Raw genomic sequence first — 12,998 nt, forward strand, 5'->3', positions numbered from 1 at the left:
TCACACCAACTGCACAGGTGAACCTTAGATTTAACTGCAGTAACAGCCAAAGTGAGAAGGGACATAGGGTGTTTAGTAGATGTCAGTTCAGGAGCAGTTGATGCTGTCACTCATGCATTTATTCCATCAACTTTTAACCACCAAGCACTGGGCTAGTTTCTGAAAAGACAGAGGACTCGATGTCTGTGGGCCAGAGAGCTCAACAAGCAATCACAGTGCAATGCCATGCATGTGGGGCAGTGGAACCCAAGGAGGAAGCCGGAATTCTGACTAACTAAGGCTGTGTGGAGGAGGTGAAGTTTGAGCTATCCAGTTTGATAGTTAGGAGTTCTCCATCCAAAAAAGCCAATGAAGACAGGCCTTGAAAATACCTACTACAGCCAGGTTGTGACAGAAGGAACGGACTAGTTTGAAGTCACCCCAGCAGATAGAAATCAGGCCCAGTGAATAAGAAGCTGGAAAGAGAGGGACTCACACTCAGTTTAAAAAAAAAAAAAAAAAAGTTCTAACAGTCAGAACTAACCTAAAACAGAGCAGTCCTCCTGTGGATCTAGCAATCTCCTCGTCTCTAGAATTGTGTAAGTAGGAACTGAATGGGCCTTTGATGGTGGTTCTACAGAAGAAACTGATGCATCAAATGGGAGGGGGACTAGGTCAGATGACCATTAAATTCCTCTCCAGTGGTTCACCTATTACTTGATTTAAACTTTCTGTTTTAAGAAGGGAAAGGACACAAGATTCTAGTCTTACATCTTTTTTTTTTTTTTTTTTTTGAGACAGGTTTTACTCCGTCACCCCAGGCTGGAGTGCAGTGGTGCAATCTCAAATCACTGCAACCTCCGCCTCCCAGGTTCAAGCCATTCTCCTGCCTCAGCTTCCCAAGTAGCTGGGATTACAGGCACCCACCATCATTCCTGGCCAGTTTTTTTGTTTTTAGTAGAGACAGGGTTTTATCATGTTGACCAGGCTGGTCTCGAACACCTGACCTCAGGTGATCCACCCTCCTCAGCCTCCCAAAGTGCTAGGATCACAGGTGTGAACCACCATGCCTGGCCTAGTCTTATGTCTTTTTGCATGATGGGGCTTTAAGTAGCCGCCACGCTATGCCCTCTTTTTACTTTAGCAGAGCCAGCCTACAGGATTAGTGATGTGCCTTGGTTCACATGTGGCCCTCTTTTCCCATTGTCTGTAATCTGAGTCCATCTGATTTCTAAATATGTGGCTGCAGAACCCTCAAATCAGGTTCCTGGTGGGGCTGGACAGTGTCAGAAACATTGTGTGTACAGATAGGGAGGAACTCAGTTTTCTTTGATGTTCTAAAGTAAAAGTGCATGCCAAGGCTTGGATGGGAAAGTGCCTTGCTAGGTTTGTCTGCAGGTGATTGGAGTTAAGATGCCAGCACCAAACAGAACTGCCAGTATGTTTCTGGCTAGGTCCTGTTTGGGCACAAGATATTCTGGGGTGAGGCAAGGAAGACTCTGCCTGTACAATCCCCACAAGCCTGAAAAAAAGAAGGGCTTAGCAGGGGGTCATCTAGGATCAGGGAAGGCCTGAAGACCATCATAGAGCAGACCTATTTGGTGTGACGTTGATGACAGAACTAGGGCTAGGAAGGCAGGTTTCTCCTCAGACCTCCCCAGCATCCTCAGAGGCTGATGAACAGAGGCTGGGCTGCCAGCTCTCCAGACGCTGTCACAGTGATCTCATCTCAACTAGGAGGCTGGCACTCAGTCTTCTGGTTCCCCTTTCACTTGTAAGATACTGTGATTCTAATTGAGCCATCTTTAAACTGCTTAGCTATTTTGTAATTGCAAAGGCCTTTGTTGAGTAATCTATCACAATTAGAGCTAAAATTGCTGTGGAGTCATGGAATCTTAGAGACTTAAGAATAATCCATTTGAGCCTTTGCATTTTACAGATGAAAAAAAATGAGGATCAAAGAGGCTAAGTGACTTATCCAAGATCACACAATAGTTGAAGGCAGAGCCAGGACCAGGCCCTAACACCCAGATCAAGGCTTGTTCTGCTTTATTCCCTGACTTTTCACTGGGCTTCGGCTCTGACGCAGTTGAAAGGCCCTAAGTACCAGCAGCACCACTGTCAGCTCTTGTGTGTCCTGGAAAATGACTCTCCACAGCAATGGTTCATTTCAGCAAATTCTCTATGTGAATCATTGTATGGGGGGAAAACCCTGCTTTCTGAAATCACTGCCATTGTTTGGCGCTGCAGTCAAATATTTAGGCATTAGAACCTCCCTCAAGAAATGCTCAGACCCTTTGGTGTAATTTTCTCTCCTTTCTTGGTCTCTCTCTTTCTTATCCTGGTTCCTGCTCTTTCTGCTCCCCACCCCTTCACAACCTTCCCCTCCCAAACAGCTTTGACTTGGTGACAAATGGCGGCATCTCCATCATCCTGCGGTTCGAGCGGGCACCTTTCATCACACAGGAGCACACCCTCTGGCTGCCATGGGATCGCTTCTTTGTCATGGAAACCATCATCATGAGACATGAGGAGAATGAGATTCCCAGCTGTGACCTGAGCAATTTTGCCCGCCCCAACCCTGTCGTCTCTCCATCCCCACTGACATCCTTTGCCAGCTCCTGTGCAGAGAAAGGCCCCATTGTGCCAGAAATTCAGGTACCCAGCTTTCCTAACTGCATTCCACCACACTTTTATTTCATTTTGGGAGTGGAAGAGGATCTCAGAGACAGTGGAAAGAGAGAAAACACTTCTGTAGGGCTTGGGTCAGGTCCCATCAGCCTGTTATGCAAAATCCAGCCACCAAACCCCACAACGGGCATGATGTAAGGGCATGGGGGGTACCCCCTCTTACAGACAGAAAACACTTGAGCACCTGGAACTGCCTAGCACACTCTGGTTTATACTAAATTCTCTCTGTCTTTCCACTCTCCTGGTTAGTTCACTTCTGCCTACTTTCCTTTTCCCCAGCATCCTATGTCCCTCTCTCATTATTTCTGTTAAAAATATTTAAAATAAATGGTCCTATCAAGAGGAAGGAGCCAAAGGATCCCGAACAGTGAGCATTATAATAAAGATTAAATGAGAAAAATATATATGAGGTGCTTAGCACAATGTCTGTCACCTAATAAGTACTCAATAAATTTTAGCTATTATTATTAAGATTATTTAACACACGCCGCCTTCATGCCAATTAAGGCCTTGGCTCAAAACTATATATACAACTGCTTTACTTAACTATCATTAAAAGAAGGTAATTGGGAAAGATGCATTTTAATCTGATGGAAATCAAGATAGATATTTTCACCTAACAAAGCTCCGCTAGTTGAATTTCCTTCGCTGTCCCCAGCCCGGTTTCTAACGGCAGCAGCGAAGGCCTGAGGAAGAGGAGAGATGTCAGTGCAGAAGCCCAGGAGAAGTCCTGGCTGTCTCACCTGCCTAAGGAGAACTCAGGCGATGTGCCTATTAATAGATTGTGGGCGCTGGTGGAGCAGGGAGTTTATACATTTTTGTGTATATGTTTCATGCCTGGCTGAGCAAACACCTTTCCGTGCGTACCCTGTTGAGTGGCTTCTGATGCCAGCCAACAAGAAGGACATACAATCATTCTGAAATTCTCATTGCGCTCACAAGTTGAAACCTCCTTTTCAGAGATTCAGTGCCAGTCTCCCGTCTCAACTACCAGGCTGACCTTTCTTATGAAATGGTTGTCAGTGGAGACAGAGCTTGCTGGAGAGAAGTAATTCGTTACTCAACCCTGGCTCAGCTCCAGCTAAACATTTTTCCCAGGAGCAGGGACTCTGGAACAAATGGGGTTAAAGGTTGCACCCTCTTTACAGTGCTCCCTGAGCTGGGTGCCTGCACATTCAGTTAGGGCAAAAACCTTGCTTATTATCAGATTCATGAAATACACATAAACAAACTCTTGGATTTTCCCAGTCCTCTCATAGGTTAGCCTTTGCAAGTGCTGGTAGATATGAATTTTAAAGGGTATGTTAAAGAAGGTAAATATTTTTCAGAGCATCAGGATGGCACTTCAGTCATGCCAGGGGCTCACCAGGGTATGAGTCCTGCTTTGCCTTGAACTTGTAAGCTATAGTTTAGGAAGATTGCCTCGGTTTAAACCCAATCCCTAAAATGTCCTGTGTTCAGGAGCATGAGGTGAGGGTAAGCGTTCACACTTGTCTATGAAATGGACAGGATGAAAAAGGCCCACATCCACTGTAAACATAGGGTAGAGTAGCCATTGTCCCTTGAATAGATATATTAGCCTCAATCGATTTACTGTTCCTATCTTGAAACAGAGCCCAGAGCATCAAGCTGATAAACTTGTCTGCTTTTGCTGTCTGCCTGGGCTTGCTGGCATTCATTTAAACTTTCCAACTTAGAACTGGGCTCATTGCACCCAGTAGCTAAGTGACCTGAGCGTTCCCCAGGTCACAGCCTTCCCCACTCTGTTCATCTGGCACTGGAGCTGGGGCCCAGAGTGGCCAGCAGCTCTACGCAGGCAGTCCAACCTCTCTCTGTGGATGAGCTAGGGCTGTGAACCACAGGTCCTGCCAGGCTGTGGTCTCAACTCTGCATAATTATTTGTTTGGTCAATATCTCATAGTCTCTGTTTAATTTCCTGAAAACGAAAGTCATTTGGAACAGATCTCATTTGAAGAAAGTTTTGAGAAAGAAACCATCCTTCCTGCTCAGGCAGCTGGCCGCAGCAGTCTCTCTTCATGACATCCCTGCTGCCAGCACCAGCAGCAGCAGCAGCAGCAGCACTGCATGCCCCCTGACAATGTTCCTGTGCTAGGCACTTTACCTATGTGACCTTTCTCAGTCCTCACACAAAGCCAGGGAGGAGACTGAGATTCAGAGTTTCCGTGAGCTTTCTAGGATAACACAGCTCATGAACCAGTAGCAATGTGATCTAAGTATTTTATATGCATATCCTATGTGTTCCTCTCAAAACTGCAATGAAATGAGTGCTGTCATCCCTGTTGTACAGAGCAGGAGGCTGAGGCTTGGCGAGGTGAGGTGACTTTTGCAAGGTCACCACATGAACACTGGCCCCAGAAACCAGGTCCTCTGACATGTTTTACCCCTCCCCAATCTTTCTTCCATCTCATTTATGTTTTTCCCTTCCTCCTCCTCCTCCTGCTTCTCTTCACCCTCTGCTTCCCCTCTTCTTTCCACTGTCTCCTCTTTTTTTCCCCCTGCTCTCTCCTGCCTTTCCCTCTACCTCCTGAACACCCAGAGTCCATGGGGCCGCGCCATCTTCCCTCCACCGGGTGAGTTGACGACCGTCCCTTGCTGTGATCTGCCTCTGCTTTCTAGGCTTTGCAGGAGGAAATCTCTATCGCTGGCTGCAAGATGAGGCTGAGCTACCTGAGCAGCCGGACCCCTGGCTACAAATCTGTCCTGAGGATCAGCCTCACCCACCCGACCATCCCCTTCAACCTCATGAAGGTGCACCTCATGGTAGCAGTGGAGGGCCGCCTCTTCAGGAAGTGGTTTGCTGCAGCCCCAGACCTGTCCTATTATTTCATTTGGGACAAGACAGATGTCTACAACCAGAAGGTGTTTGGGCTCTCAGAAGCCTTTGGTAAGCCTCCCGGCTGCAGGACTCAGAGAATAGCACTCGCAGGGCGCACTCTTTCTACCTCCTGGGTTCCTTATTCCTTCCTTCCTCTTCTCAGATCAAAAGTACCTAAGGCTTAATTGACCTTTAAGACCTGTTTGTGACTGCCCAGGACCTAAAAGAATGTACTGAAAGACATGAGTGTGGAAAACTCGACCATTACAATAAGGCTACAGAACCAAAGGGCCCTGGAAAGTGCCGTACTGGCTTGTGAGGGGCTAAAAGAGGGCATGTGCCACAAAGGCAGAACCAGGTGGACATTGCCTGGCCACCCCACAGCCATGCTGTGGGAACTTACCCATTAAAATAGGAAAGCTAAAAAGTGGTTTCTTTCATTTTTCTTTTTTTTTTTGAGGTGCAGTAACTAAGATTCTTCCTCCATCAGAAATGCTTTTTGGCCTCTTTACCCAGTCAGAGAGGTCATCTCTTTGTTGTTGTTATTGCTGTCTCTTTGTAAGATGAAACAGAAGTTGGCTGTAACGTCACCTGGAGTCCCAGCCTCACTGGCACTTGGGCTTCCAGGGGCTGACTGTATGCATTTCTGCTTCCAGATTAGAGGAGGTCCCAGGAAGGGCTCAAAGCTGGACTCTTAACAGCTCTAACCCTGCAGAGCTGATCCACCAAGCACTTAAGAGTAACCGTCCAGCAAATCCCTTCTCGTCTCGAACCCCATTCCAATTTCATTCCCTTAGGTCCAGAAAAGGCAGAGATTCAGCAAAGGCAGAATGAGGAAGCAGAGAAGTAATGTTATTTAGAAAGGAAGGGAGGGAAGGAGGAAGAAGAAGAGGGGGAGGGAAGGAGAGAAGGAGGAAGAGAGGCAGGGAAGGAGGGAGGAAAGAGGGAGGAAGGAGGGAAGGAGAAGCAAGGAAGGGAGGGAGGGAGGGAGGGAGAGAGGGGGGAAAAGAGGAGGAGGGAGGTGGGAAGGAAATGAAAGAATGTTGCTTGAGCACCTGCTGTGGGCAATGTGCGCCCCTGTACATTAGCATCTCAGTTAATCCTTATACTCTGTAAATCAAAAATTCTCACCCCCAAATTCTGCATGAAGAAGTTGAGGCCCAGAGAAGTGAGATGACTTCCCAGTGACGCACGGCTAGGAAGGAACAGAGTTGGATTTATTCCAGATCTTTCCTATGGGTTTGCATCCCATCCTACCCAACAAGGGCACAGTGGGAGCAAAGGTGCCGTCTCTCACTGTTCATGATCCCTTCTGTAGATCAAGCCACTTCTGTCATCTTTTTTAAAATGAGGCCTTATAACCTCTTGAGATAAAATGATCACTTCTAGTGCCCACCAGTCAGTGAAAAAGGGAAGTGACTGGGTTGGAGTCACTTTCCTAAGATCACAAGTGACCAGTAAGAGGCACAGTGGCTGCTTAAGGAACTCAAGGCCATGGGGGAAGGGGTCACAGGGATGTCTTCCAGCCCATTCCCCTGTTGCCATAAACGGTCAGCAGTCTTTTATGGCATCTACAAGAAACTTTAAGGAGTTGCTCAATTGTTAATTCCTTTCTTGAGCATGTAGCAGGATATTGTCCACCAGAAAATAGTGCCTGCCCAGAAAGACGCTTGGAAGAAATAACATTCCTGTCTCTGCTGGTTCCTTTCCATAGTCCAGTTACAGGACTTTTTATACACCAAGGTCAGGGAGGCTGTCATGTTTAGCCTTCATCCCAGTGACCTTCTAGGGGGTCCTGGATTTATGAAACAAAAGTAAATCCAGGGGATTTCCAAGCTTTGAAACCTCAAAGCAACTTCCAGCTTTTTAAAAGTAATCCAACTAAGTTCCTTTTCTATATATTCATTATAAATGATTTTAAATATTTTTCCTAATTTAAAAAACACCATAGTCATTAATAAAAATTTGAAAAATGGACAAAAATAGAAAAAAGTCATATGTGATCCTGTAAACAAATACAATTTCATGTGTAATTTCTTTTTCTTTTCTTTTTTTTTTTTTTTTTTCTTTTTGAGACAGAGTCTCGCTCTGTCGTCCAGGCTGGAGTGCAATGGTGCGGTCTCGGCTCACTGCAGCCTCCACCTCCTGGGTTCAAGTGATTCTCCTGCCTCAGCCTCCCAAGTAGCTGGGACTACAGGCGCCCGCCACCACGCCCGGCTAATTTTTGTATTTTTAGTAGAGACGAAGTTTCACCCATGTTAGCCGGGATGGTCTCCATCTCCTGACCTCGTGATCCACCCGCCTCAGCCTCCCAAAGTGCTGGGATTACAGGCGTGAGCCACCACACCCAGCCCGTAATTTCTTTTAACTCAGAAATACCATATATAAACAGTCTTTTCAACTGAGCATTGCTCCATAAGCATTTCCCGGGTCACCACATAGTCTTCTTCACTGTGACCTCAGGTGGCTTCATAGTGTTCCTACAGTGGATACACTTGGGTTTACTCACCCTCTCACCCCTCTTGAACCTTTAGATTACATCTAATTTTCCAATATTATAAATAATGTTGTGGTGAAGACTTTTATGCACAAAGTATTTTCCATACTATATTAGTCCATTCTCATATTGTTATAAATACCTGAGACTGGGTAATTTATAAGAAAAGAGGTTTAATTGGCTCATGGTTCTGCAGGCTGTACAGGAACCCTGGCAGCATCTGCTTCCAGGGAGGCCTCAGGGAGCTTTGACTCATGGCAATACGCAAAGTGGGAGCAGCCGTCTTACATGGCAGGAGCAGGACCTGGGTTGGTGCGAGGAGGTGCTACACACTTTTAAACATCCAGATCTCAGGAGAACTCACTCACCATCATGAGAACAGCACCAAGAGGATGGTGCCGAGCCTTTCATGAGCATCCACCCCATGATCCAATCACCTCCCACCAGGCCCCACCTCCAACACTGGGGGTTACAATTAAACATGAGATTTGGGTTGGGAACACAGAAACAAACCCTATCACATACTAATGATTATTTCCTTGGAAGGGATTCACTTAGATCCTTTTAAAGTAATTGGTACATTTATTTTAACTTTTCCTCAAACGTAAAATTGCTCTTCCAAAAAAAAAAAAAAAGAAAAAATTGTTAAGGCTCAGCAATCTTGTGTTAGTATTTTACATAGTTCTGGTTGCCACTTAGAAATATGATCCTTTTTTCCTCTTCTACAAAAGATAAGCCAGGGGCCTTGCCTACAGGTCTAAAGGCCAAAGAGTGGCTTAGCTCACTTGTGCATTTTGCCTCTTCTGTCCCTTATAGTTTCTGTGGGTTATGAATATGAATCCTGCCCAGATCTAATCCTGTGGGAAAAAAGAACAGCAGTGCTGCAGGGCTATGAAATTGATGCGTCCAAGCTTGGAGGATGGAGCCTAGACAAACATCATGCCCTCAACATTCAAAGTGGTAAGTGGATTAATAGAATTACTTGAACCAGGCTGGGGTGGAACCTTGTCTCATATCCCTTGTGCCCTGCCAAACAAAAAATTCACACTTTGAATCCCATAGGCTCCTATGTGATCAGGGAGCTCAATCAACAGATGTTGCTTGGATACTTCCTTTGAGCCTGTCACTGTGCTAGGCACTGGGGATGTAGAAATGAGTGGCCTCAAGACTTTATGCCTGTGAGACACAAATACTCGCCAGGCAGTTTCAATGTTGTGCCACATCACAGGGCACTATGAAGGCTAGAAGAAGAGCACCTCACCCAGCGTCTTGGTTCATCAATGTGTCCCTTTGGCAAGAACTCCTGAACTGAGTCTCAGATGGTCTACAGGATTAGCCCTGTGTATCAAGTAGGGAGAACACTGTAGGCAGAGGGCATAGTATGTGCCAAAGCGCTGAAGCCTAAAAGAAGAGTTACTGGAGAGAAGGTTCATTGTGATTTAAGCAGAGGATGACATGAAGGGAACAGCAAAAGACAGAGCTTGGGTGTGAGCAGCTGGAGCCCAGGGTAAGAAGATTAGGACTTTCAACTTCATGCAAGGCAAGTGTCAAGCGTCTGCAGGGACTAAAGCATGCAAGTGGCACCATCAGATCTGTATTTTAGATAACTCACTCTGACCATGAGCCGGGATGGGACAGCTAAATATGGTAATGATGTCAGATATCACCTGCCTGATCTAAAAGGGCAGTGAATGCCCATCAAAGCCACAGCTTGTTTTGGGGGGGAATTGACAAACTAATTCTAAAATTTATGATAGAATACAGACTTGTAAATAGCTAATGCAGCCTTTAAGAACAAAGAAGAGGGACTCACCAAATATTAAGCTATTCTAGAAAAACCATATTATCTGAAACTGTGTGGTGCTGGCACAGGAACAGATAAATTGATTCCATGGAATAGAACGCGTTCAGAAACTGACCTAGGAAGAGTAATTAAACTAGGCTTTGGCCCCAAGTTTCAGAAAAGCCAAAATAACAGAATTGGAAAAAAAGTTTCCTTCTCACTCACCTCACTTCCCACTCTGCAAGTCTGGGGGTAGATAATCCAAGGCTGCAGGATCTGAGACCCAGGCTCCTCTATCTCTATGCTCCACTCGGGCTTTCATCTCCAAAGTCATGATCCAAGGGGACCACTTCAGGTCCAGCCTTCACATCCACTTTCCAGTCAGCAGGAAGGAGGTCAAGGATGAAGAGCAAGTCCCTTGCATTGTAAGTTCACTTCCCAGCAGCTGCTCATATCACTTCTACTTACATGCCATTGCAAGAACCTAGTCGTGGATGTAGCTGCCCTGGAGCCAGGGATCATGGTCTGTTCTAGGCAGTCATGTGCCCAGCTAAATAGCAGGGATTCTGTAACTGCAAAAGAAGGAAAGGGTGGATAGGGTGGATATCAGTGGGTAAGGAGAAGTTTTTGCCACATACCATGTATATATAAGAACTTGGAACATGACAGAGATAGCATCATATATCAGTGGAGAATAGATAGGTGTTTTAGAACTTAGTATTGGGAAAATTGGCTCAATATGTAGAGAAAAATGAAGTCCTCACTTCACACTGTATACAAAATAAATTCAGATGTTTTCTTAAACATCTCAGTGTGAAAGATAACACTTTAAATTTGATGGAAGAAAATATTTACAAGGCCAGGCACCATGGTTCATGCCTATAATCCCAGTACTTTGGGAAGCCAAGGCGAGAGGATCGCTTGAGGCCAGGAGTTTGAGACTAACCTGGGCAACATAGTGAGACCCCATATCTACTAAAATAATTTTTTTTTTTTTAATTAGCTGGGTGTGGTGGCACATGCTTGTGTTCCCAGCTACTCAGGAGGCTGAGGTGGGAGGATCACTTGAGCCCAGGAGTTCAAGACCACAGTGAGCTGAGAACATACCACTACACTCTAGCCTGGGCAACAGAGTGAGACCCTGGCTCAATTTAAAAGAAAAAAAAAGAAAGAAAAGGAAAAAGAAGAGAAAGAGAAAGAGAGAAAGAGAGGAAGGAGAGGGGAGGGGAGGGGAGGGAAGGGGAGAGAGAAATTAGTAGAGTACTTGTAAAAATCTCAGGAAAGGATTGCCTAAAATCTAACAAAGCACAAACTTTAAGGTAGAAAAATGATTGATTACAGTACATAAAAAGTAAAGATACCCATCGAACAAAGGACAGCTTTGACAAAGCTAACAGGTAACAGTTTGGGAGACAATCCTGATTATCTGTAAGAGCACAGCTCACTCGGGCTTCAGTATGGAAGAGGTGAGGCAGTGGGCAGAGGATCCAGTTTGGAGGCTGTGAAGCGTGCAGGAGGAAAAGGAGGATCCAGACTAAAAAGAAACAGAATGGATGTAGGAAGAAACTTTTGAGTCATTGAGGTTAATCCCCTGATTTTGTTGGTGGGGAAACAGGCCCATGGGCAGTTAAAGCAGTAAAGAGACCTATATAGGAGCTGGGATCAGCCCATTAATAACAAAGCCAGGTAAAAACCTGTCGCTTCTTGACTCTCCTTTGGTGAGAAGAGACTGTGAGTTTCACTCATTCATTTCTATAAACATTCATTGGCATGTACTCTGTCAAGCTCTGTGCTAAGCACTGGGGATACAGAAAGGAAAAAGACATAGTCTCCACACTTGAAATGGTATCGATTAAAAGAGAAAAACAGGTAAGTGCGATAAATAATTCATGCTATCATAGAGCTATGGACTGGGTACATGAGATATGGACAACCTACCTGAGAGGCAGTATAGGTGAATGTCTAAGGGCCCAGACTCTGGAGCTCTTCCACTTACCGTCTGTGTGACCTAGGGTAAGGTCGGTTAAGCTACCTGGACAGTCCCCTGTTACAATAGGGATAATAATAGTACCTATCTTACAGAGCTTTGGAGTGAATTAAATCCGTATGACTTGTTTAGGACACTCTGGGTTCCATTGGGGGGTGAGGCAAATCCTTGGGCTATGAGCCTGGAAATGGTCGATGGAGATCTTGCATGCCTTGCAAAATCAGGGTGACTCTGTGGCCAACCACGGGAAAAGATACCCATTTCCTGCTCCATAGGCAATTCTGTTTTTCCTTGTCCCAGGCATCCTGCACAAAGGGAATGGGGAGAACCAGTTTGTGTCTCAGCAGCCGCCTGTCATCGGGAGCATCATGGGCAATGGACGCCGGAGAAGCATCTCCTGCCCCAGCTGCAATGGCCTTGCTGACGGCAACAAGCTCCTGGCCCCAGTGGCCCTCACCTGTGGCTCCGATGGGAGCCTCTATGTGGGTGATTTCAACTACATTAGAAGGATCTTCCCCTCTGGAAATGTCACCAACATCCTAGAGTTGAGGTATGTAAGGTGATGCTTTCTTCATAGTTCGTAATAACATCCCTTTGCCATCCTTTGGACCCTGCCACATTACCTACTGAGCCCAGGGATGGGACAGAGCCTCGCCTATCAGACTCTGGGACTTTTCACCTCCCAGCTCAAGCAGCTGCTGCTTCCCCAGTGCACTGCAGTGAAGACAAGCCACCTAGGACAGGGAGATGTGCCCACCATCCAGAGTACATCTGTGACGTAGACGGCTGCTAGCAGCCAAACATTAGACTCCTTGGAAGCCACTGAATCTTCTTTCTGTTTCCTAGAACTAAACTGATTAGAATGAGTCACATGAACCTTTTTTATAAAAACAAGGGGCTGGGTGCCATTGCTCATACCTGTAATCCTAGCACTTTGGAAGACCAAAGCAGAAGGATCACTCGAGGCAAGGGGTTTGAGATCAGCTTGTGCAACCTGACAAGACCCCCATCTCTGCAAAAAATAATTTTAAAAATTAGCTGGGTGTGGTGGCACCTGCCTGTAGTCCTAGCTACTCAGGAGGTTGAGGCAGGAGGATCCCTCGAGCCAAGGACAGTTCCCTTCAACTGACCGATATCGAGATAACTGACCTCTTTGCTCCTCAGGTGCTGCAGAAGCAGCTGAGTCAGCCTCTTTCCCCATCCTGACCCTGAGTGATGGAGCACA

At 46.0% G+C, this 12,998-nt stretch overlaps 1 protein-coding gene across 1 annotated transcript in view; it reads left to right on the top strand.

Moving 5' to 3' along the window:
* Positions 1-12,998, top strand: part of TENM4 (teneurin transmembrane protein 4) — a 420,170-nt gene that overhangs the window by 349,032 nt on the left and 58,140 nt on the right. The window contains 4 exon segments of the mRNA XM_030918905.1: positions 2,376-2,637; positions 5,308-5,575; positions 8,820-8,963; positions 12,074-12,323. Of these exon segments, the coding sequence (XP_030774765.1) occupies positions 2,376-2,637; positions 5,308-5,575; positions 8,820-8,963; positions 12,074-12,323 (924 nt within the window).

Source organism: Rhinopithecus roxellana, chromosome 15 (genome assembly GCF_007565055.1).
Source record: "Rhinopithecus roxellana isolate Shanxi Qingling chromosome 15, ASM756505v1, whole genome shotgun sequence".
Lineage (NCBI taxonomy): Eukaryota > Metazoa > Chordata > Mammalia > Primates > Cercopithecidae > Rhinopithecus > Rhinopithecus roxellana.